The 27802-nt window shown below is 37.8% G+C and overlaps 1 protein-coding gene across 1 annotated transcript in view; it reads left to right on the top strand.

Annotated features, from left to right (window-relative positions):
* The window catches only part of adamts2a (ADAM metallopeptidase with thrombospondin type 1 motif, 2a), a 273520-nt gene that overhangs the window by 166860 nt on the left and 78858 nt on the right, over positions 1–27802 (top strand). The window contains exons 5-9 of the mRNA XM_062046062.1: positions 9247–9403; positions 15417–15522; positions 15697–15840; positions 20163–20295; positions 25400–25513. Of these exons, the coding sequence (XP_061902046.1) occupies positions 9247–9403; positions 15417–15522; positions 15697–15840; positions 20163–20295; positions 25400–25513 (654 nt within the window). The remainder of the gene's footprint in view (positions 1–9246; positions 9404–15416; positions 15523–15696; positions 15841–20162; positions 20296–25399; positions 25514–27802) is intronic.

Here is a 27802-nt window from a genome sequence, read left to right as displayed (position 1 = left end):
TACGACATTCCTACTGAAAGTTACAGGCAGTTTTATCTGTGTTTTCTTCCTAGGGGGCGCTAGAGCGCATTTTTGAGTTTTGGGGCTAGGTTTTTTATTACAATGCAATTTTCGCCAGTCCTGATGTGTGAGTCAAATATGGTGAGTTATGAAGCATGTTAAGGGGGGTCAAATTACAGCTCAAAAAGGCGGCGGTATAATAATAATAACAACTTTTTTTTTTTGAAGGGGGATAGCAAACTTCTTGTTGATTTTTGCTGTGGGTTGTCATTATATGAAATCTAGGTCTAAGTGAGACCTACATAGAGGTTTTTGTTTCATGTCGCTACGACATTCCTACTGGAAGTTACAGGCAGTTTTGTCTGTGTTTTCTTCCTAGGGGGCGCTAGAGCGCATTTTTGAGTTTTGGGGCTAGGTTTTTTATTAGATCGCAATTTTCGCCAGTCCTGATGTGTGTGTCAAATATGGTGAGTTATGAAGCATGTTAAGGGGGGTCAAATTACAGCTCAAAGAGGCGGCGGTATAATAATAATAACAACTTTTTTTTGAAGGGGAATAGCAAACTTCCTGTTGATTTTTGCTGGGGGTTGTCAAAATATGATATGTAGGTCTAAGTAAGACCTACATAGAAGTTTTTGTTTCATGTCTCTACGACATTCCTACTGGAAGTTACAGGCAGTTTTGTCTGTGTTTTCTTCCTAGGAGCAGTTTTGTCTGTGTTTTATTCCTAGGGGGCGCTAGAGCGCAATTTTGAGTTTTGGGGTTTGCTTTTTTTATTAGATCGCAATTTTCGCCAGTCCTGATGTGTGTGTCCAGTTTGGTGAGTTTTGAAGCATGTTAAGGGGGTCAAATTACAGCTCAAAGAGGCAAAAGTGACTGTTTTTACAAAACATTTGTTTTGAAGGGGGAAATGCCAACTTTCTGTTGATTTTAGCTGAAGGATGTAATTATATTAAATCTAGGTCTAAGTGAGTCCTACATAGAGGTTTTTGTTTCATGTCGCTACGACATTCCTACTGGAAGTTACAGGCAGTTTTGTCTGTGTTTTCTTCCTAGGGGGCGCTAGAGCGCATTTTTGAGTTTTGGGGCTAGGTTTTTTAATAGAATGCAATTTTCGCCAGTCCTGATGTGTGTGTCAAATATGGTGAGTTATGAAGCATGTTAAGGGGGGTCAAATTACAGCTCAAAGAGGCGGCGGTATAATAATAATAACAATTTTTTTTTTAAGGGGGATAGCAAACTTCCTGTAGATTTTTGCTGGGGGTTGTCAATATGTGATATGTAGGTCTAAGTAAGACCTACATAGAAGTTTTTGTTTCATGTCTCTACGACATTCCTACTGGAAGTTACAGGCAGTTTTGCTGTGTTTTCTTCCTAGGAGCAGTTTTGTCTGTGTTTTATTCCTAGGGGGCGCTAGAGCGCAATTTTGAGTTTTGGGGTTTGCTTTTTTTATTAGATCGCAATTTTTGCCAGTCCTGATGTGTGTGTCCAGTTTGGTGAGTTTTGAAGCATGTTAAGGGGGTCAAATTACAGCTCAAAGAGGCAAAAGTGACTGTTTTTACTAAACATTTGTTTTGAAGGGGGAAATGCCAACTTTCTGTTGATTTTAGCTGAAGGATGTCATTATATTAAATCTAGGTCTAACTGAGACCTACATAGAGGTTTTTGTTTCATGTCGCTACAACATTCCTACTGGAAGTTACAGGCAGTTTTGTCTGTGTTTTCTTCCTAGGGGGGCGCTAGAGCGCATTTTTGAGTTTTGGGGCTAGGTTTTTTATTAAAATGGAATTTTCGCCAGTCCTGATGTGTGTGTCAAATATGGTGAGTTATGAAGCATGTTAAGGGGGGTCAAATTACAGCTCAAAAAGGCGGCGGTATAATAATAATAACAACTTTTTTTTGAAGGGGGATAGCAAACTTCCTGTTGATTTTTGCTGGGGGTTGTCAATATATGATATGTAGGTCTAAGTAAGACCTACATAGATGTTTTTGTTTCATGTCTCTACGACATTCCTACTGGAAGTTACAGGCAGTTTTGTCTGTGTTTTCTTCCTAAGAGCAGTTTTGTCTGTGTTTTATTCCTAGGGGGCGCTAGAGCGCAATTTTGAGTTTTGGGGTTTGCTTTTTTTATTAGATCGCAATTTTCGCCAGTCCTGATGTGTGTGTCCAGTTTGGTGAGTTTTGAAGCATGTTAAGGGGGTCGAATTACAGCTCAAAGAGGCAAAAGTGATTGTTTTGAAGGGGGAATTGCCAACTTTCTGTTGATTTTAGCTGAAGGATGTCATTATATGAAATCTAGGTCTAAGTGAGACCTACATAGAGGTTTTTGTTTCATGTCGCTACGACATTCCTACTGGAAGTTACAGGCAGTTTTGTCTGTGTTTTCTTCCTAGGGGGCGCTAGAGCGCATTTTTGAGTTTTGGGGCTAGGTTTTTTATTAGATCGCAATTTTCGCCAGTCCTGATGTGTGTGTCAAATATGGTGAGTTATAAAGCATGTTAAGGGGGGTCAAATTATAGCTCAAAGAGGCGGCGGTATAATAATAATAATAACAACTTTTTTTTTGAAGGGGGATTGCAAACTTCCTGTTGATTTTTGCTGGGGGTTGTCAGTCTATGAAATGTAGGTCTAAGTGAGACCTACATAGAGGTTTTTGTTTCATGTCACTACGACATTCCTACTGGCAGTTACAGGCAGTTTTGTCTGAGTTTTCTTCCTAGGAGCAGTTGTGTCTGTGTTTTCTTCCTAGGGGGTGCTAGAGCGCAATTTTGAGTTTTGGGGTTGGGTTTTTTAATTAGATCGCAATTTTTGCCAGTCTTGATGTGTGTGTCCAGTTTGGTGAGTTTTGAAGCATGTTAAAGGGGGTCAAATTACAGCTCAAAGAGGCAAAAGTGACTGTTTTTACTACAATTTTGTTTTGAAGGGGGAATTGCCAACTTCCTGTTGATTTTTTCTGAAAGAGGTCAATGTATGAAATCTAGGTCTAAGTCAGACCTACATAGAGGTTTTTGTTTCATGTCTCTACGACATTCCTACCGGAAGATACAAGCAGTTTTTTCTGTGTTTTTTCCTAGGGGGCGCTAGAGTGCAGTTTTGGGGTTTGTTTTTTATTAGATCGCAATTTTTGCCAGTCCTGATGTGTGTGTCAAATATGGTAAGTTTTAAAGCATGTTAAGGGGGTCAAATTACAGCTCAAAGAGGCGGCGGAATAATAATAATAATAAAACCTTACAAATACAATAGGGTCCTCTGTCCCAAAGGGACATTGCGGTCCCTAATTAGCTAACCTCAATGAACCCAAAAATACCTTAAAATAACTATATATTCTCACTAATAACAAGTGCACTTTTCTTGGTAGAAAAAAAAAGAGACCTTTTTGCTCAATATGTTGAAAACTATTCTTAAATGAAGTAAATGCTAGTGCCATTATCTTGACATAATGATATGCGCTCGGCATCATGATTTTTTTTTTCATGCTTGAAATAAGAAATTATGACTTTAAAAAAGTAGTTTTATACTTGTGAGTGTTGATGACACAGCTTTGCAACAGTTGATGTTCTAGTTTCAAGCATGTTTTACTCAATATAGCTCATCAAATGTCAGCAACAAGCTGTAATATCTTACTGAGATCATTTAGGACCAAAACCCTTAAAACAAGTAAAACACTCTAACATAAAATCTGCTTAGTGAGAAGAATTATCTTATCAGACAGAAAATAAGCAAATATCACCTTTATTGGAGATATTTAATCTTACTTATATTTCAGTTTTTGCAGAGCATGTACAGACAATTGTGGAAATCACACATGAATACCTTAAGGCGGTGTTTTTCAACCACTGATATTGTCCGGTGTGCCGTGGGAAATCATGCAACTTCACCAAGTTGGTCCAAAAAATATTATTTGCAAATCAATAATTATAATCTCCAAATGACGTGCCTTTGTCTAGTGTCTGTGCTGTATAGAGCTCGGCAGGGTAACCATGTAATACTCCATATCAGTAGGTGGCAGCAGCGGTGCTTTGTAGAAGTCGGAACGCGTCGAGGACGGTTTGTCGTGATCCCAATATGCAGAGCACAGCGGGAGACAAGTGTGCAGGTAAAAAGGTACCGTATTTTTCGGACTACACGTCGCAGTTTTTCTCATAGTTTGGCCGGGGGTGCGACTTATACTCAGGAGCGACTTATGTGTGAAATTATTAACACATTAGCGTAAAATATCCAATAATATTATTGATGTCATTCACGTAAGAGACTAGACGTATAAGATTTCATGGGATTTAGCGATTAGGAGTGACAGATTGTTTGGTAAACGTATAGCATGTTCTATATGTTATAGTTATTTGAATGATGCGACTTATATATGTTTTTTCCTTCTTTATTATGTATTTTCGGCCGGTGCGACTTATACTCCGGTGCGACTTATACTCCGAAAAATACGGTATATATTTTGTAAAAATAGTTTTTTATAAAAAGGCAAAAAACAAACACTATACATATTTAACAATATAACTTATTGTTCTTATTAGTTAGGAGTGACAGATTGTTTGGTAAACGTATAGCATGTTCTATATGTTATAGTTATTTGAATGACTCTTACCATAATATGTTACGTTAACATACCAGTTGGTTATTTATGCCTCATATAACGTACACTTATTCAGCCTGTTGTTCACTATTATTTATTTATTTTAAATTGCCTTTCAAATGTCTATTCTTGGTGTTGGCTTTTATCAAATACATTTCCCCAAAAAATGCGACTTATATATGTTTTTTTCCTTCTTTATTATGCATTTTCGGCCGGTGCGACTTATACTCCGAAAAATACGGTATGTTACTCTTAAACCAAAAATGAACAAAAGGCAAGTCCCACTAGGAAAAGGCACTGAAGCATAGGGATGGCTATGCAAAACGTAAGTAAAACTGAACTGGCTACAAAGTAAACAAAAACAGAATGCTGGACAACAGCAAAGACTTACAGTGTGTGTCCGTACATGACATGACAATCAACAATGTCCCCACAAAAAAGGATATCGTTTTTGCACAACTGAAATAGTCTTGTTTGCCAATACAAAGCAACAACAAACTAAAAAAAAAAAAGACAACCTGGTGGAGTTTCATTTTGTAACGTTTCTCCGTATTTTTTAAATGAAAAAAATGTGCCTCGGCTCAAAAAAGGTTGAAAAACACTGCCTTAAGAGAAAGCGATTGCAGCTATTTAGGATACAACACATATCAGACCGCAAGAGAACTTCCCAATGTCCGAGTCAGCTGTGATTCTACTTACCGGAAAACTTTGTCCATTTGTCGAAGGAGAATGCGGGCTCCCGTGGATTTGATAAAAAAAAGGTAGCGTGTGCTTTGTATTACCTGGCCGTCGAGGGAAGACTACGGAAAACGGCGAATGCTTTTGGACTGGCAAAGCAGACTGTATCAGTTATTGTCCGCCATGTATGTCGCAGACTAAACGTCTAGGTCCAGAGTATATAAAGTCACCAAAAACAAATGGACAATGAAGGTGAGGGAATACGAGTGAGGAGTGTACTGACCAGATATCTACATCCCTAGATTGACTGATGTAAAATGTTCTTTATCACATTGTTTACTTCCACATGTCCATTAAAGATTTGATTAATGTATGATGGCTCAGGTGTACCTCGCCTTCCCCCCGAATCCAGTTGATATAGGCTCCAGCAACCCCCCGCAACCCCAAAAGGGACAAGTGGTAGAAAATGGATGGGATGGAACCTCAGCCGGCTTAGTGTAAACGGGGCCTTAAAACTAATATTGATCTCGAGCAGGGGTGTCCAAACTATGGCCCGCCGCCGTCTTCAATTTGGCCCGCGAGACGTCGTGAGATTAATGAAGAATCTGGCCGCATTTTAAAAAGCCAATTGATATTGTCACTATCTTGTAATGGAAAAGAAGTGCAGCATTTACAGATATGACCCAATGCGAACAACCTTACCTAGTCATGATGCAAAAAAAAAAAAAAAAAATCGAACCAACACGAAATACCAACAGACATTGTCACACGTAACACAACATGACAATTTGTGTAGTCTGTAAAAATCGTCCATGCACCATAAAAAAAATAATAATAATTACACGCATTACAAATCACTCCCCACAGTGGCGCATTTTAGCTGCTTGATATTTCTGATTGATTACACAACTTTAAGGAGGTTGTCACAGATGTAAACAAGGTAGGAGTCCAATTTTCACATACTCCTAATATCCAATTATATTCATATATATATATATATATACATATATATATATATATATATATATATATATATATATATATATATATATATATATATATATATATATATATATATATATATATATATAGTATATATTTTTATATATATATATATATATATATATACACACATATATATACACATATATACATATATATATATATATATATATATATATATATATATATATATATATATATATATATATGTATATATATATATATATATATATATATATATATATATATATATATATATATATGTATATCAATGTGTGTGTATATATATATATATATGTATGTATATATATATATATATATATATATATACAGTATATATATATATATATATATATATACAGTATATATATATATATATGTATATATATATACACACACATAAATATACATATATATACACATATATACATATATATATATATATATATATATATATATATATATATATATATATATATATATACTATATATACACATATATATACACACACACATACATATACATATATACACATATATACATATACATATATATATATATATATATATATATATATATATATATATATATATATATATATATATGTATATATATATATATATATATATATATATATATATATATATATATATATATATATATATATATGTATACACACACACATAAATATACATATATATACACATATATACATATACATATATATATATATATATATATATATATATATATATATATATATATATATATATATATATATATATATATATATATATATATATATATATATATATATATATATATATATACATATGTGGAGGTTGCCCTACAGTGGGTTCCGCAGACCACCAAACACCGCCATGAGAGCCCGGATAAGGGTTACAACATGAGAGCCCGGATAAGGGTTTTATTTTTTTATGAGTTCGTGCAGCGGGTTGCTTTCCAGCAACTGTCTCTTCTCTTTCTCGCTCGCTCTCACTCCAGCTCCAACCCAGGCTCTCCTTCCGGCTGCTGCTAATACAGGCGACAGGTGATTAGATCACAAGGCCCACCTGGGCCATCTACGCACCTGTTGCTGTCTTCGAGGCCGGTCGTGGCACATCCCGTTCCGCGGCAGGCCCGCAGGCCACACCCCCCTCCACAACACATTATATATATATATATATATATATATATATATATATATATATATATATATATATATATATATATATATATATATATATATATATAGTTATAGGTATAGTTACTAGTTAGTTTGGACACCCCTGATCTAGACATTTGAGTGTTGAAAGTAAAAATAATGATATATATCGATATATGACATATTTTTAACACTTTATTGAGTGAGGGCTTTTTGAATCCCTAAAAACTGACATTGTTCAAAAAATAATAATGAATCAAAGGCAATGCTGTTATGATTTTTTTTTTTATCTGTTTATGGCTCCAAATATTACTATTAAATATTCCATTTTGAACATTTTTGGGGGGAATATTTATATTTTGAGTTTTTGCCATAAAAAACAAGGTATTCTTTGACAAAAAAGGACAAAAAAAAAGGATAGATCTGAAGTTGATTTATGGATATTTTAGCGTTGAAATAAAAAAAGAGTAAAACAATTAATATGATTTATTCGTAACACTTTTGGGTACCCGGGACCTTTAACGGCCACCAAAAAATTGAGCGGAGCCCTAATGGTTATAATAAATATTGTATTGGTTTTGAAAATGAAAAACATCAAAACGGCCCCAACATGCTTTTATGTTTTTTTCGTCTTATCTACTGATTTTTGATTTTTGATTTGATTTTTATTAAGGATTGCCTCAACAACCCACTAGTCTTCCTGGGGTCCACAATTCAATACAATTACAAGTAAAAGCATATAATTATAACTACACAATACAGAATTGTTTTAAAAATAAAAGCATCAATAAGAAAACAAGCAAACAATTTACAGTCACAGAATAATAATTACCATATAAATATAACTACACAATATAAAACCAAACAAATCATCAATGGGCAAACTAATTCAAAGACTCAGATAAAATATTACTTTCTTTTTAAAAACCTGTTTACTTTCCATGCCGGTGAGAATTTGAGGCAGGTTATTCCAGAGCGATAAAGATCTATAAATACAAGATGTCCGCAAAGCATTCTTCCTGGGACGAGGGAGTACAAAATGCCCCTCACTGGACGCCCCGGTATTATGATTATGTACACTACCGTTCAAAAGTTTGGGGTCACATGTAAATGTCCTTATTTTGGAAGGAAAAGCACTGTACTTTTCAATGAAGATAACTTTAAACTAGACTTAACTTGAAAGAAATATACTCTATACATTGCTAATGTGGTAAATGACTATTCTAGCTGCAAATGTCTGCTTTTTGGTGCAATATCTACATAGGCCCATTTCCAGCAACTATCACTCCAGTGTTCTAATGGTACAATGTGTTTGCTCATTGGCTCAGAAGGCTAATTGATGATTAGAAAACCCTTGTGCAATCATGTTCACACATCTGAAAACGGTCTAGCTCGTTACAGAAGCTACAAAACTGACCTTCCTTTGAGCAGATTGAGTTTCTGGAGCATCACATTTGTGGTGTCAATCAAATGCTCAAAATGGCCAGAAAAGGAGAACTTTCATCTGAAACTCGACAGTCTATTCTTGTTCTTAGAAATGAAGGCTATTCCACAAAATTGTTTGGGTGACCCCAAACTTTTGAACGGTAGTGTATGTTGCTACTGTGAACTATTTGGGCCATGAGAAAAGCAGGAGTTTTACTACCGGTTACTGATTTGAACAATATAAGAGTATTAGCTGACAACCTGATCCCTGGTCCACACCATCCTTTGTTATTAAAGTCATTAGGATGGTGTGACGGGAACTACTAAAACATTACAACACTGCCCCCTGCAGGGTCAAATGAAGACATGTGTTCCTCTGTTTCTTTGCAGTCCACGAGTCTGATAGAGCTGGGGAACCCTTCCCAGAGTCTGGAGAACGTGTGTCGCTGGGCCTTTCTGCAGCAGAAGCAGGACACCGGGGACGCCGAGTATCACGACCACGCCATCTTCCTCACGCGGCAGGAATTTGGACCCACGGGCATGCAGGGTAATAACGGACATGACGCCATCTAAAGGAACGTATGATGCATCCAAACAGAGTCGCCTTTCCCTTCCCGCCGCCTCCTGCTGCATAGTGCAGTGTGGGCTCGGCGGTTTTGCGTGCATCAGAGTGCGAGCTAACAGGCGGGCCCCTAGGGAGAGGCCATCTAAAGGCAGTGGCCTAGCTACACGGAAGCCCTTTAGCTGCCCTTGGGCTCAGCCTTTTGCAGCAGAAAAATCAATAGAGGGAACGGGGCCAGGAAGCGCTCCACAATTAGAGGCAGCACAGGACTCACAGGGAGACGAAGACGCTCCGAGGCGCTTTTAGGTTGAGACGTACACACGCACAGGTTTGTGTTTGACTGAGCGCGACACAGCACTTCACGTACATGACGCCGCTAATGCGCAAAATAACAAGATGCAAAACGACGTGTCTGCCTTGAAGAGACACTAATACACTAACGGTCAACTTTTGGATCAATGTTCAATTAAAGGCCTACTGAAAGCCACTACTAGCGACCACGCAGTCTGATAGTTTATATATCAATGATGACATCTTAACATTGCAACACATGCCAATACGGCCGGGTTAACTTATAAAGTGACATTTTAAATTTCCCACTAAACTTCCGCTTGAAAACGGCTTTGGATGATGACGTATGCGCGTGACGTAGCCAGTGAAACAGAAGTATCGGTACCCCATTGAATACAATACAAAATAGCTCTGTTTTCATCTCATAATTCCACAGTATTCTGGACATCTGTGTTGGTGAATCTGTTGCAATTTGTTTAATGAACAATGGAGACTGCAAAGAAGAAAGTTGTAGGTGGGATCGGTGTATTAGCGGCTGGCTGCAGCAACACAACCAGGAGGACTTTGACTCGGATAGCAGACGCGCTAGCCGACGCTAGCCACCGACCGCACGGATGATCGGGTGAAGTCCTTCGTCGCGCCGTCGATCGCTGGAACGCAGGTAAGCACGGGTGTTGATGAGCAGATGAGGGTTGGCTGGCGTAGGTGGATAGCTAATGTTTTTAGCATAGCTCTGTGAGGTCCCGTTATACTAGGTTAGCTTCAATGGCGTCGTTAGCAACAGCATTTTTAAGCTTCGCCAAGCTGGAAAGCATTAAAGGCCTACTGAAATGAATTGTTTTTATTTAAACGGGGATAGCAGATCTATTCTATGTGTCATACTTGATCATTTCGCGATATTGCCATATTTTTGCTGAAAGGATTTAGTATAGAACAACGACGATAAAGATTGCAACTTTTGGTATCTGATAAAAAAAAGGCTTGCCCCTACCGGAAGTAGCGTGACGTAGTCAGTTGAACATATACGCAAAGTTCCCTATTGTTTACAATGATGGCCGCATGAAGTGAGAGAGATTCGGACCGAGAAAGCGACAATTTCCCCATTAATTTGAGCGAGGATGAAAGATTTGTGGATGAGTAAAGTGCAAGTGAAGGACTAGTGGGGAGTTGAAGCTATTCAGATAGGGAAGATGCTGTGAGAGCCGGGGGTGACCTGATATTCAGCTGGGAATGACTATAACAGTAAATAAACACAAGACATATATATACTCTATTAGCCACAACACAACCAGGCTTATATTTAATATGCCACAAATTAATCCTGCATAAAAACACCTGCGTGTTTGTTACGCTAGCTCCTAGCTCCTCTGCTAGCTCCTAGCTCCATAGAACACGCCAATACAATTCAAACACCTGATCAACACACACAATCACTCAGCCCAAAAGACCGTTCACCTAACCCAAGGTTCATAAAGCTTATATATTTTAAAAAAGTTACGTACATACGCAAAAAAAGTTGCGCACATACGGTCAAGCGATCAAATGTTTAGAAGCCAAAGCTGCATACTCACAGTAGCACGTCTGCGTCTTTGTCATCCAAATCAAAGTAATCCTGGTAAGAGTCTGTGTTGTCCCAGTTCTCTACAGGCGTCTGTGTATCGAAGTCAAATGTCCTCCTGGTTAGAGTCTCTGTTATCCGAGTTCTTCCATCTTGACTGCATCTTTCGGGAATGTAAACAAAGAAGCGCCTTCTGTGTACTGTTGTGGCTGACTACGTTCGAAAAATACGTCCATTTCGCACCGACAACTTTCTTCTTTGCTTGCTCAGCTTCCTTCTCCATAATGCAATGAACATGATTGCAACAGATTCACGAACACAGATGTCCAGAATACTGTGGAATTATGAAATGAAAACAGAGCTTTTTCGTATTGGCTTCAATGTGGAAGGCATACCCGTGTTCGCCGGGCCACGTCACGCGCATACGTCCTCCTCAGAGGCGTTTCGAACCGGAAGTTTAGCGGAAAATTTAAAATGTCACTTTATAAGTTAACCCGGCCGTATTGGCATGTGTTATAATGTTAAGATTTCATCATTGATATATAAACTATCAGACTGCGTGGTCGGTAGTAGTGGCTTTCAGTAGGCCTTTAACCGTGTATTTACATGTCCCTGGTTTAATAGTATTGTTGATCTTCTGTCTATCCTTCCAGTCAGGGATTTATTTATTTTGTTTCTATATGCAGTTAAGAACGGTGCTATCACGTTTGCTCCGTAGTTAAGTTAGCTTCAATGGCGTCGTTAGCAACAGCATTTTTAAGCTTCGCCAAGCTGGAAAGCATTAACCATGTAGTTACATGTACATGGTTTAATAGTATTGTTGATCTTCTGTCTATCCTTCCAGTCAGGGATTTATTTATTTTGTTTCTATATGCAGTTAAGCCCGATGCTATCACGTTAGCTCAGTAGCTAAAGAGTTTCGTCGATGTATTGTCGTGGAGATAAAAGTCACTGTGAATGTCCATTTCGCGTTCTCGACTCTCATTTTCAAGAGGATATAGTATCCCAGGTGGTTTAAAATACAAATCCGTGATCCACAATAGAAAAAGGAGAGAGTGTGGAATCCAATAAGTCAGCTTGTACCTAAGTTACGGTCAGAGCGAAAAAAGATATGTCTTGCACTGCCTCTCTAGTCCTTCACTCTAACGTTCCTCATCCACAAATCTTTCATCCTTGCTCAAATTAATGGGATAATCGTCGCTTTCTCGGTCCGAATCGCTCTAGCTGCATTGAAAACAATAGTAAAATATGAGGAGGTGATCAACTGACTACGTCACGCTACTTCCGGTAGGGGCAAGGCTTTTTTTTATCAGATACCAAAAGTTGCGATCTTTATCGTCGTTGTTCTCTACTAAATCCCTTCAGCAAAAATATGGCAATATCGCGAAATGATCAAGTATGACACATAGAATGGATCTGCTATCCCCGTTTAAATAAAAAAAATTCATTTCAGTAGGCCTTTAATTCAAAGTATTGGAACTTTACAGGATGTTGAGGATGTTGAATGCAGGAAGTGCATTGCAATTCGGAGAAAATCCTTAAAACCAAGTAACAGGAAGAATGCATAAGGAGTGTCCCGATCGGACTTTGATATCGTGTGTGTGTGTGTGAGTGAATTATATTTATATAGCGCTTTTTCTCTAGTGACTCAAAGCGCTTTTACATAGTGAAACCCAACATCTAAGTTACATTTAAACCAGTGTGGGTGGCACTGGGAGCAGGTGGGTAAAGTGTCTTGCCCAAGGACACAATGGCAGTGACTAGGTTGGCGGAAGCGGGGATCGAACCTGGAACCCTCAAGTTGCTGGCACGGCCGCTCTACCAACCGCCCCAATGGCAATAATATTGTTTATTGGCAATAATTCGTAGGTAAAGCAAAATGTGTTAATATTTGCAACCTCAATTAAAATGAATATATTTGCATTGGTGACTACACTAAATGATAAACAATCAGAGGACGCCGAGTGGGAGACATTGTGGCTGTCTACAGTCATTCCCGTCGACTTTGATCATGTTTATCATTGTGGTTGTACTGTAGCTTCTAGTGGTGGAGAATGACACTAAATAGGGGGAAACTATTAGAAGCACATGATGCATGTATTTACCATTACAGCTACCCTAAAAAGACAAATAGAAAATAGAAATTAAAGCTGCAAGCAGCGATGGACGGGACCTCCGCAGCGGTTCTTTGAGGGCTCATAAAATCCAAACCGGAGCAGTAATTAAAACTCTTTCATCAACTTTTAATCAGAAGGGTTCAATCTCTCTCCTGTGCTAATTTGAAGCCGACACGACAAACGCGCTCAGAGGATATCATGTTTGAAAAAAGGTGACTGTTTTTACTCAACTTTTGTTTTGAAGGGGGAATTGCAAACTTCCTGTTGATTTTTGCTGGGGGTTGTCAGTGTATGAAATCTAGGTCTAAGTGAGACCTACATAGAGGTTTTTGTTTCATGTCTCTACGACAGGGGTCACCAACGTGGTGCCCGTAAGGACCAGATGAGTAGCCCGCTGGCCTGTTCTAAAAATAGCTCAAATAGCAGCACTTACCAGTGAGCTGCCTCGATTTTTTAAATTGTATTTATTTATGGGGCGGTATAGCTCGGTTGGTAGAGTGGCCGTGCCATCAACCTGAGGGTTGCAGGTTCGATTCCCGCTTCCGCCATCCTAGTCACTGCCGTTGTGTCCTTGGGCAAGACACTTTACCCACCTGCTCTCAGTGCCACCCACACTGGTTTAAATGTAACTTAGATATTGGGTTTTCACTATGTAAAGCGCTTTGAGTCACTAGAGAAAAGCGCTATATAAATATAATTCACTTCACTTCACTTCACTTCACTAGCAAGCTGGTCTCGCTTTGCCCGACATTTTTAATTCTAAGAGAGACAAAACTCAAATAGAATTTGAAAATCCAAGAAAATATTTTAAAGACTTGGTCTTCACTTGTTTGAATAAATTCATTAATTTTTTTACTTTGCTTCTTATAACTTTCAGAAAGACAATTTTAGAGAAAAAATACAACCTTAAAAATGATTTTAGGATTTTTAAACACATATACCTTTTTACCTGTTAAATTCCTTCCTCTTCTTTCCTGACAATTTAAATCAATGTTCAAGTAAATTTATTTTTTTTATTGTAAAGAATAATAAATACATTTTAATTAAATTCTTCATTTTAGCTTCTGTTTTTTCGACGAAGAATATTTGTGAAATATTTCTTCAAACTAATTATGATTAAAATTCCCAAAAAATATTCTGGCAAATCTAGAAAATCTGTGGAATCAAATTTAAATCTTATTTCAAAGTCTTTTGAATTTCTTTTAACATTTTTGTTCTGGAAAATCTAGAAGAAATAATGATTTGTCTTTGTTAGAAATATAGCTTGGTCCAATTTGTTATATATTCTAACAAAGTGCAGATTGGATTTTAACCTATTTAAAACATGTCATCAAAATTCTAAAATTAATCTTAATCAGGAAAATTTACTAATGATGTTCCATAAAAAAAATATATATATATTTTCAAAAAAATTCGAATTAGCTAGTTTTTCTCTTCTTTTTTTCGGTTGAATTTTGAATTTTAAAGAGTCGAAATTGAAGATAAACTGTGTTTCAAAATGTAATTGTCATTTTTTTCGTGTTTTCTCCTCTTTTAAACCGTTCAATTAAGTGTAAATATCATTAATTGTTAATAATAACATAGAGTTAAAGGTAAATTGAGCAAATTGGCTATTTCTGGCAATTTATTTAAGTGTGTATCAAACTGGTAGCCCTTCGCATTAATCACTACCCAAGAAGTAGCTCTTGGTTTCAAAAAGGTTGGGGACCCCTGCTCTACGACATTCCTACTGGGAGTTACAGGCAGTTTTGTCTGCGTTTTTTTCCTAGGGGGCGCTAGAGCGCAATTTTGAGTTCTGGGTTTTTTTTTTATTTTTATTAGATCGCAATTTTCGCCAGTCCTGATGTGTGTGTCCAATTTGGTGCGTTTTGAAGCATGTTAAGGGGGTCAAATTACAGCTCAAAGAGGCGGCGGTATGATAATAAAACGCTATAAAATTCAATAGGGTCCTCTGTCCCAAAGGGACTCGGTCCCTAATAATATACTTCCACAACGTTTTAATTGTTTTGTTATTGGTCTTAATGCTGTGCAGGTTATGCCCCAGTGACGGGCATGTGCCATCCGGTAAGGAGCTGCACTTTGAACCACGAGGATGGTTTCTCTTCGGCCTTTGTGGTGGCCCATGAGACCGGACATGTGTGAGTGCTTTGCTGTAAAGTTCACTAGACTTTGGACTCCTTGGTCACTTCTGTCGGAATCTAAGAGAATCTTCCGTTCCTCTCCTCCCGCTCATCCCCGATCTGTCTGCTTCATCTTTTTCCCTCCATTTCACCCGTGCCCTCCGCCCGCCCCCTTCCGATGTTTCTCTGCAGGCTGGGCATGGAGCACGATGGCCAGGGGAACCGCTGTGGGGACGAGGTGCACATGGGAAGCATCATGGCTCCATTGGTTCAGGCTGCCTTCCACCGTTTCCACTGGTCCAGATGTAGCATGCAAGAGCTGGGACGCTACATCCAGTGAGACATATGACTTGTATTATGTTGCATCCTACTTTTTTTGTCATCATTATTTTGCAGACATTTGCACAATGATTCACATATTGGTCATGGACAGTTGTGGTTCACACCGGTGAGCGCCGGTTAGGCTTTAGGTATAGAAAACGGAAAGACTGATCACACTATTTATAGTGTTTAGTGCAGCTATTGTTTTTGTGTCATAGATTTCATTTAGGCAAACACCCAGGCTAAACATATCAATCAATCAATGTTTATTTATATAGCCCTAATTCACAAGTGTCTCAAAGGGCTGAGGTTTGCGAGGTTTGTTCTCCCGGGATGTAAACGGACTATTCCGGACAAAACTTGCAGGTAGGAACATATTTATTTTCTCAATTAATCCTACACATCACAAAGACCGGAACCAAACAAAAGAAAAGCGTGCCGTTCACACGAGAAGCTAACGAACAAAAAAACTTAACGCAGAAAACATAGGAGCTAAACACTTAACATGGACTATGGCATGGAACAAACAAGACTTACTGTGGCATGAAACAACTGACACTTACATGGACACGGCATGAATCGAACAACTAGCATAAACTTGGTATCGGACATGAAAACGAGCAGCATGAACTATGGTATCGCATGAAACAAGCAATGACGCCAGGACGACTGACTGGCAAAGACAGGCTTAAAGAATGGTCTCTTGATTAGAGCAAGTGCGTGTCCCGAACACCAGAGGCAGGTGAAACTAATAAGTCGCCATGGTAACTAAAACAAACAAGGGTGCACAAAAACAGGAACTATGGAGTCTAAAACTAACAGAACATAACAAAAACATGATCCGGACCACGGATCATGACATGAAGTTGAACTGAAATACAGATAGAATGTAGTATGAATGTAAGAATAGTTTGAATGTTGGAATGGTGTGAATGTTGAAGAGTTTGAATTTCCAGGAAAACTGGAATTTGGTTTGGATAGTGGAGAAAGTGTTAGTTTGAATGTCCAGGCTAAGAGGAAGGGGTTGATGTTTGATTGGTTTGAAAAGGTTGAAAAATGGGGGAATTGTGCAACTTGGAAAAATGTCCCATTCATTTCAATGGGAAATTCCTGGAAATTTGGGAATTTGGGGAAAATTGGGATTATTTGGAAAATGATTAGGAGCATGAATGTCCTTAATGAGTTGAATCGGTTGGTGTTGGAATTGTTTATATCGGGCAAGAAATGTTGAAGTAGTAAATGGTATTTGGGAATTTCGGGAACATTGGGAATTTTTTTGAAAATGGTAAAAAAAAAACATGAATGGTCTGAGTGAGTTGAAATGGTTGGTGTTGGAATTGTTTAAATCGGGCAAGAAATGTTGAAGTAGTAAATGGTATTTGGGAATTTCGGGAACATTGGGAATTTTTTTGAAAATGGTAAAAAAAAAACATGAATGGTCTGAGTGAGTTGAAATGGTTGGTGTTGGAATTGTTTAAATCGGGCAAGAAATGTTGAAGTAGTAAATGGTATTTGGGATTTTTGGGAAAATCAGGAATTTTTGGGAAAATGATAAAAAGAAACTTGAATGGTCTGAATGACTTGAAATGGTTGGTGTTGGAATTTTTTAAATCGGTCGAGAAATGTTGAAGTAGTAACATGTTGAATTGAGAAATGGTCATTCGGAAATCCTGGAATTTGGGGAAAACCGGGAATTTTTCCAGATCAAAAAACAACTTTGTTGCTTTTCCTAATTAAGGGGAATGTTTTGACGGTGGAACGGTCGTTGACAAATGTGGAAGGAGTAGTTGCCAGAAAAAGGGGTGTAAATAGGGCTTTGGAAAACCAGGAATTCTGGAAAAACCTGGAATTTTTTGGAGCTTGGAAAAAGGGAAGTTTCAATTTCCAGGATGGCGGAATGTGTTGAAGGTGGAATGGTATGAATCGGTTGAAAAAATGTGGAAATGGTGAAAGTTTGAAAAATGGCCAATTCATTGTGAATGGGAAAAAATGTCCCGGAAAACCTGGAATTCTGGGGAAATCTGGGAGAATTTTTGGAATTTGTCAAGGGAAGCCCGCGACTCCTGAATAGGGTGAACAGTTTGAAGTTGGGAGGGTTTGAATCGGGTGAAAAATGTGGAAGGTAGAGCGCGCCAAAATCTGGAGAAGAAGAAGACTAATTAAAAACCATGTGTGTGAATGCTTTAGAGCAGTGTTTTTCAACCACTGTGCCGTGGGAGATACAGTGTGGTGTGCCGTGTGAGATACAGTGTGGTGTGCCGTGGGAGATACAGTGTGGTGTGCCGTGGGAGATACAGTGTGGTGTGCCGTGGGAGATACAGTGTGGTGTGCCGTGGGAGTATATCTAAATTCACCTATTTTGGGTTAAAAATATTTTTTGCAAACCAGTAATTATAGTCTGTAAATGATGTGTTGTTGTTGTTGTTGAGTGTCGGTGCTGTCTAGAGCTCCGCAGAGTAACCGTGTAATACTCTTCCATATCAGTAGGTGGCAGCCGGTAGCTAATTGCTTTGTAGATGTCGGAAACAGCGGGAGGCAGCGTGCAGGTAAAAAGGTGTCTAATGCTTAAACCAAAAATAAACAAAAGGTGAGTGCCCCTAAGAAAAGGCATTGAAGCTTAGGGAAGGCTGTGCAGAACAAAACTAAAACTGAACTGGCTACAAAGTCAACAAAAACAGAATGCTGGACGACAGCAAAGACTTACTGTGGAGCAAAGACGGTGTCCACAATGTACATCCGAACATGACATGACAATCAACAATGTCCCCACAAAGAAGGATGAAAACAACTTAAATAGTCTTGATTGCTAAAACAAAGTAGATGCGGGAAATATCGCTCAAAGGAAGACATGAAACTGCTACAGGAAAATACCCCAAAAATAGGAGCGCAAGACAAGAACTAAAACACCACACACAGGAAAACAGCAAAAAATACAAAATAAGTCAGGGTGTGATGTGACAGGTGATGAGAGTACACCTACTTTGAGACAAGAGCTATATTGATGCATGCTTGGTTATGCTTTAAAGTCATATACAAAAATTGCGACAACGACTTTTTACTGTCAACTGAGTTTTGTTTTTTTAGTGATTTCTGCTGGTGGTGTGCCTCCGCATTTTTTTATCCATCCATCCATCTTCTTCCGCTTATCCGAGGTCGGGTCGCGGGGGGCAGCAGCCTAAGCATGGAAGCCCAGACTTCCCTCTCCCCAGCCACTTTGTCCAGCTCTTCCCGGGGGATCCCGAGGCGTTCCCAGGCCAGCCGATAGACATAGTCTTCCCAATGTGTCCTGGGTCTTCCCCGTGGCCTCCTACCGATCGGACGTGCCCTAAACACCTCCCTAGGGAGGCGTTCGGGTGGCATCCTGACCAGATGCCCGAACCACCTCATCTGGCTCCTCTCGATGTGGAGGAGCAGCGGCTTTACTTTGAGCTACTCCCGGATGACAGAGCTTCTCACCCTATCTCTAAGGAGAGCCCCGCCACCCGGTGGAGGAAACTCATTTCGGCCGCTTGTACCCGTGATCTTGTCCTTTCGGTCATAACTCAAAGCTCATGACCATAGGTGAGGATGGGAACGTAGATCGACCGGTAAATTGAGAATCCGGCTCAGCTCCTTCTTTACCACAACGAATCAATACAGCGTCCGCATTACTGAAGACGCAGCACCGATCCGCCTTTCGATCTCACCATCCACTCTTCCCTCACTCGTGAACAAGACTCCGAGGTACTTGAACTCCTCCACTTGGGGCAGGGTCTCCTCCGCAACCCGGAGATGGCACTCCACCCTTTTCCGGGCGAGAACCATGGACTCGCTTCACGCTCGGCTGCGAACCGATCCAGTGAGAGCTGAAGATCCTGGCCAGATGAAGCCATCAGGACCACATCATCTGCAAAAAGCAGAGACCTAATCCTGCAGCCACCAAACCGGATCCCCTCAACGCCTTGACTGCGCCTAGAAAAACTGATTTTATTTCAAGGCAAAAAATGTGCCTTGGCTCAAAAAAGGTTGAAAAACACTGCCTTAGAGCATTCACACAATAAGACTTGTTCAATGGCCATTTTTGAGAAAATGAAAGGATGTTAGGTGCGCCTTATACTGTTCTTCTAACCAGGTAACAAGCTTATTTACATTTTCAGACGACAGTGTTGATCTCTTTTTGTGGTACAATGCTGTCAAAGTGTGGACTTGGTTTATGCATTGTCGATCGCTGGGTTTGTATCTGTCCAGAGCCTCAATTCCAGTCGTTTTCCACTCTCTGCTGCCATGATCAATACCCCAATTGTGTCCCTCACACACTCTTCCCCCATTCACTCCATTCATGTCCCTGTGTCTCCCAGTTCCTACGACTGTCTCCGCGACGACCCCTTCGACCACAACTGGCCGTCGCTGCCTCAACTCCCCGGTCTGCACTACTCAATGAACGAGCAGTGCCGCTTCGACTTCGGTGTGGGCTACGCCATGTGCACTGCGGTAAGCTGCTAACACAGCCCAAGACACGTGCAAACACAGTCCTGGTCCTATCAGTTTTGAGAGTAGATACTGCTACATTAATGGAACGGGGCGTCACACACACGGCTGTTCACCTTCTTCTGATGTCCTCTGCTTTTCTCTCTTGGCCTCTGGTGGGATTGACATCTTGCTTAACCCTTGTGTAATGTTCATATTGTTGTTACTCAGCCAGCGTTTGTGGGTCTGATGGAAAAGCCACAAAATGCAACGGGTCCATCAGACCCACAAACGCTGGCTGAGTAACAACAATATGAACGTTGCACGGAAAATTTCTCTGCCAGTTTCTGCATCCCACAGGGATTCTTCTTTTGTGTTTCTGCACCTGCGGTTCCCACACAAGGTTGCAACATTATGTCAACACCGTCTGCTCTCATTTTCTCGCACATTTGACCCTCTGATGTTCTGTGTACCTACACTCTGTCCTCCTCCTGTCTAGGCCTGCTGTGTGTGTGTGTTCTGGCAATGCTTACTTAAGGGGGACATCGCTCTGTTTACACAGTCACCTTAAGGCAGGGCTGCCCATTACGTCGATCGCGAGCTACCGGTGGATAGCGGAGGGTGTGTCAGTCGATCGCCAGCCAGGCATTAAAAAAATAGTCCTAAAAATGAGCGATCATAAATCTTCACTATGACGTCACATTCGTCACTTGATTGCCATTCACGGCACCCGAGGGTCTTCTGAGATGACGCCGGCTGCTGCCAGCTCATTATTAAGAAAAAAATTAACGACAGGAAGGCGAGAAACACTTTTTGGCGCCGTACCTGTCGTCAAAACTCCAAAGACCGACTGCACAGTTGCACAATAAAAGCGCTGCTTCATCCTGCCTGCGCTAACAAAATAAGAGTCTCAGAAAGCTGGCGTGCACAAGCTAGCAAGCTGCGGAGTTTGCCGCCAATGTATTTCTTGTAAAGTGTATACAAAGGAGGACGGAAGCTGGACAAATAAGATGCCAAAAACCAAGCACTTTCATGTGGTATTGGACAGAAAGGAGGACTTTTTTTCTCCTCCATTTGAAAATGCGGACGTTATCAGCACTAACTGTCTGATTCCTGTCAATGCAAGTCATCAGAATCAGGTAATACACCAACTTATATTCTTGTCTTCATGAAAGAAAGGAATCTATATGTGTTAAACATGCTTGTATTATCATTAAACACCTTTAACTTGTTAACAATATTAACTGTATGTGTTAAACATGCTTGCATTATCTTTAAACACCTTTAACTTGTTAACAATATTAACTGTATGTGTTAAACATGCTTGCATTATCTTTAAACACCTTTAACTTGTTAACAATATTAACTGTATGTGTTAAACATGCTTGCATTATCTTTAAACACCTTTAACTTGTTAACAATATTAACTATATGTGTTAAACATGCTTGTATTATCTTTAAACACCTTTAACTTGTTAACAATATTAACTATATGTGTTAAACATGCTTGTATTATCTTTAAACACCTTTAACTTGTTAACAATATTAACTATATGTGTTAAACATGCTTGCATTATCTTTAAACACCTTTAACTTGTTAACAATATTAACTGTATGTGTTAAACATGCTTGCATTATCTTTAAACACCTTTAACTTGTTAACAATATTAACTATATGTGTTAAACATGCTTGTATTATCTTTAAACACCTTTAACTTGTTAACAATATTAACTATATGTGTTAAACATGCTTGCATTATCTTTAAACACCTTTAACTTGTTAACAATATTAACTATATATGTTAAAAATGCTTGCATTATCATTAAACACCTTTAACCTGTTAACAATGTTAACTATATGTGTTAAACATGCTTGCATTATCTTTAAACACCTTTAACTTGTTAACAATATTAACTATATGTGTTAAACATGCTTGCATTATATTTAAACACCTTTAACTTGTTAACAATATTAACTATATGTGTTAAACATGCTTGTATTATCTTTAAACACCTTTAACTTGTTAACAATATTAACTATATGTGTTAAACATGCTTGCATTATCTTTAAACACCTTTAACTTGTTAACAATATTAACTATATGTGTTAAACATGCTTGCATTATCATTAAACACCTTTAACTTGTTAACAATATTAACTATATGTGTTAAACATGCTTGCATTATCTTTAAACACCTTTAACTTGTTAACAATATTAACTATATGTGTTAAACATGCTTGCATTATCTTTAAACACATTTAACTTGTTAACAATGTTAACTATATGTGTTAAAGATGCTTGCATTATCTTTAAACACCTTTAACTTGTTAACAATATTAACTATATGTGTTAAACATGCTTGTATTATCTTTAAACACCTTTAACTTGTTAACAATATTAACTATATGTGTTAAACATGCTTGCATTATCATTAAACACCTTTAACTTGTTAACAATGTTAACTATATGTGTTAAACATGCTTGCATTATCTTTAAACACCTTTAACTTGTTAACAATATTAACTATATGTGTTAAACATGCTTGTATTATCTTTAAACACCTTTAACTTGTTAACAATATTAACTATATGTGTTAAACATGCTTGCATTATCTTTAAACACCTTTAACTTGTTAACAATATTAACTATATGTGTTAAACATGCTTGCATTATCTTTAAACACCTTTAACTTGTTAACAATGTTAACTATATGTGTTAAACATGCTTGCATTATCTTTACTTGTTAACAATGTTAACTATATGTGTTAAACATGCTTGCATTATCTTTAAACACCTTTAACTTGTTAACAATATTAACTATATGTGTTAAACATGCTTGCATTATCTTTAAACACCTTTAACGTGTTAACAATATTAACTATATGTGTTAAACATGCTTGCATTATCTTTAAACACCTTTAACTTGTTAACAATATTAACTATATGTGTTAAACATGCTTGCATTATCTTTAAACACCTTTAACGTATTAACAATATTAACTATATATGTTAAACATGCTTGCTTTATCATTAAACACCTTTAACCTGTTAACAATGTTAACTATATGTGTTAAACATGCTTGCATTATCATTAAACACCTTTAACTTGTTAACAAAAACATATATTTCATAAATAAGTAAATATAAATGATATATATGAATGAGGTAGATCCCCGCGACTTGATCAATTGAAAAGTAGCTCGCCTGCAGAAAAAGTGTGAGCACCCCTGCCTTAAGGGGACCTCTGACGGTATGGGGACAAAAAAAACAGGCCCCCTAGAGGGAAACCTTTTTAAATGATAGTCAGATCCATTCTGAAGATGCCTAAGTGATTTTTAAGCTTTGGCCCATAAAAAAATGGTCCTCAGTAGTCACGTACAAATGTGTGTGAATTATGCAAAATTATTTAAATTTGGTCCCCATGAACCAAATTAACTATTTTTCCCCAGGGTCCCCAGTAAGAATGATCAGCACATTACTTTGTTAATCCAGAGATTTAAAGACGTGTATGAGCTAACTGGCCAGTGGACATTTTACACCATTTTTTTAATGCCTCCACAACCTGTAGAAAGGGTGGTCCCCACAAGTGATGATCGAAAACGTGGTCCCCATTCCAAATGATAACCAGTACGTGTGTGTGTGTGTGTGTGTGTGTGTGTGTGTGTGTGTGTGTGTGTGTGTGTGTGTGTGTGTGTGTGTGTGTGTGTGTGTGTGTGTGTGTGTGTGTGTGTGTGTGTGGTAGACAGAACATCAATTTCCACACTTCTATTAGCAGAGTCAGAGTCAGAGAGTCTCAGTTTAAAAAATTAATTAATTGTATCATTTTTCTTTTTAATAAAAAATGAAAACGGGTCCCACAGACCCGAACAACACCACACAAGGGTTAAAAGCAGGTAAATGGGTTTTGATAGCTTCTTTTCCCATGTCCTCTGTTGTAACGCCAAACGCTGAGCCATAATTGATAGTCCAGGACAGCGTTTAGCTTGTAAGCGCATCGGTTTTTGACACCAAAGAGTTCTTTGGGAATAAGACATGACAATTTTGCGCGAGCCAGCATGTTTGTGACAGTGTCGCGACTACGGCTGGAACACGTGCCTAATTGACAAAGGACTTGTTCAGGGGCTTCTTTGCGCACGTTGCGAGATTACCCTCTATTCTTTTGTCAAATGCAACCCCTTCAGCTCCAAAAGGCAGGCCAGTCTGGAACACAGGTAAGGTAACCCCACCTTCCATTTCCAAGGACATTTTCTTTTATTTATGTGTTCTCAGATTTCATTGAATTTGTCTTTTACAATTGTTTGTAACGCTTTTGTTGAGTTGTTTTTTTTAATCGCCACTGTTCCGACCATTGTTGTTTTTGGGACTTCTGTCTGCAGGATTCTCAAACGCTCACAGTTCAGTTATTAAAAAAACCTACAAACCCCTGCAACGCTACTTGTTTTAGCTTCAAATCTGTTTTGAATCAGTGTAGTGCTGGCGGGAGGAGCCACCAGTTCAGTCTATAAACGAGTGGAAAAGTCTCGGAAGATTGTTTTCCCTATTAAAATAGAACATGACTGAGCCAGAACAGAGGCAGTTTTTCCATGTTTCACTTCAGCTTTTAGGATCCTCCAGCCTGACGTCATTGGTGATTACCTACCACAGTCTAGCCATTACTTGCGGCTCACCCTCTGACCCGCCAAGGTCCCACCGGGTCATGTTGGGTAGGGACGATTGTGGAAAGGAGGTAGGAGGGCATGGCCCCCTGGACACCGGACTGTAGACACTCATCAGTATCAAGGAGAGGATATCAGTCTCTGGTCTTTATGTCTGGGGGCATTTAAAACCTGGTCTTTATGTTGCCCTGAGCCCTCTAACCGTCCTTTGCGACTGAAACCACAGGCTGGTTCATTCAGAGTCCCGTCTCTCGTGCATCCTTTGGTTAGTTTGCATGATTGGCTGTGTGTTTCTCAGTGGTAACGTACAGTGACAGTGCGGGGTTTATTGTTGTTGTTTTTGTTGTTGTTGTTGTTGTTGTTGTTGTTCATGGTTCTCTTTTGGTTTCCTATTTTCCAGCCTCATTCCACCTGCCGGCCACGTTACTCTGGTGGGAATTTTAAGCAGAAGTATCTCTTTGTGCCCTGCAGTATCGCACCTTTGACCCATGCAAGCAGCTGTGGTGCAGCCACCCGGACAATCCCTTCTTCTGCAAGACCAAGAAAGGACCGCCCATCGATGGCACTATGTGCGGAAATGGGAAGGTAACGGAAGACAAATATAAAGGCCCTGATCTACTAAAGTCCGAGAAAGGTGTGCTGAACAGGGTGTGCAAACTTAAATTGCGTGTACTATTAGTGGCCGTACTGTGGGTGACCTACGTGTACAAGTGCTAAAGTGGTATGGACCGTCCTATTTCAAGGAGGACTTTGCGTGGGTACCAGCTGTAACCATGGAGACACGGTTTTCCCTCCACATTTATGGCATCATAAATACAGTATGTACCGTATTTCTCGGAGTATAAGTCACTCCGGAGTATAAGTCGCACTGGCCCAAAATGCATAATAAAGAAAGAAAAAAAACATATATAAGTCGCACTGGAGTATAAGTCGCATTTTTTGGGGGAAATGTATTTGATAAAAGCCAACAGCAAGAATAGACATTTGAAAGGCAATTTAAAATAAATAAAGAATAGTGAACAACAGGCTGAATAAGTGTACGTTATATGAGGCATAAATAACCAACTGGTATGTTAACGTAACATATTATGGTAAGAGTCATTCAAATAACTATAACATATAGAACATGCTATACGTTTAGCAAACAATCTGTCACTCCTAATCGCTAAATCCCATGAAATCTTATACGTCTAGTCTCTTACGTGAATGACATCAATAATATTATTTGATATTTTACGCTAATGTGTTAATAATTTCACACATAAGTCACTCCTGAGTATAAGTCGCACCCCCGGCCAAACTATGAAAAAAACTGCGACTTATAGTCCGAAAAATACGGTATATATATACATGTATATGTGTAGGCTAGTCATCCCTAAAAGAAGGGCAGGTTTCCCTGCTCTTTTTTTATTTTATTTGATAAAATCCCCTGAAGAGCAGCGAGACCTGCGAAACGGGCTTGTAGGGATGAAATAGCCTCTGTGTTTTTTCCTGCCCTAACGTACACAGGATACAGTATACACAGTGCTCTATGTATTGAGCACTATATAATGGATAAACCACAGAAACCTCGACTATGTATATATATATATATATATATATATATATATATATATATATATATATATATATATATATATATATATATATATAATAATGGATTAGATTTTATATCGCGCTTTTCTATTGTTAGATACTCAAAGCGCTCACAGAGAAGTGGGAAGCCATCATTCATTCACACCTGGTGGTGGTAAGCTACATTTGTAGCCAGAGCTGCCCTGGGGTAGACTGACGGAAGCGAGGCTGCCAGTTTGCGTCTACGGCCCCTCCGACCACCAACGGCAGGGTGAAGTGTCCTGCCCAAGGGATGTCAAGAGGCAGGGAGCGAACCTGCAACCCTCAGGTTTCTGGCACGGCCGCTCTACCCACTACGCCATGCCACCCCTATATATATATATATATATATATATATATATATATATATATATATATATATATATATATATATATATATATATATATATATATATATATATACGTATATATATATATATATATATATATATATATATATATATATATATATATATATATATATATATATATATATATATATATATATATATATATATATATATATACGTATATATATATGTATATATTACTTTATAAAATATAAATATATATGTGTATATTTTGGATGTATTGAAACAGTTTATAAAATATAAGTATATAAGTATATATATATATATATATATATATACGTATATATATATATATATATGTATATATTACTTTATAAAATATAAATATATATGTGTATAGTGGATGTATTGAAACAGTTTATAAAATATAAGTATATAAGTATATATATATATAAGTATATATATATATATATATATATACATATATATATATATATATATATACACACACATATATACACCTACACAAACACACTTATATATATATATATATATATATATATATATATATATATATATATATATATATATATATATATATATATATATATATATATATATATATATATATATATATATATATATATATATATATATATATATAGTACATACTGTATAAATGTATATATATATTACATATGTATATATCACTTTATAAAATATAAATATATATGTTTATATTTTGGATATATTTAAACAGTTTATAAAATATAAGTATACATATATATATATATATATGTATATATATATATATATATATATATATATGTATATATATATATATATATATATATATATATATATATATATATATATATATATATATGTATATATATATATATATATATGTATATATATATATGTATATATATATATATGTATATATATA

This window comes from Entelurus aequoreus, linkage group LG04, assembly GCF_033978785.1.
Source record: "Entelurus aequoreus isolate RoL-2023_Sb linkage group LG04, RoL_Eaeq_v1.1, whole genome shotgun sequence".
NCBI lineage: Eukaryota > Metazoa > Chordata > Actinopteri > Syngnathiformes > Syngnathidae > Entelurus > Entelurus aequoreus.
Note: the sequence above shows the minus strand (reverse complement) of the source record. Positions and strands in the feature narration are given on the sequence as shown.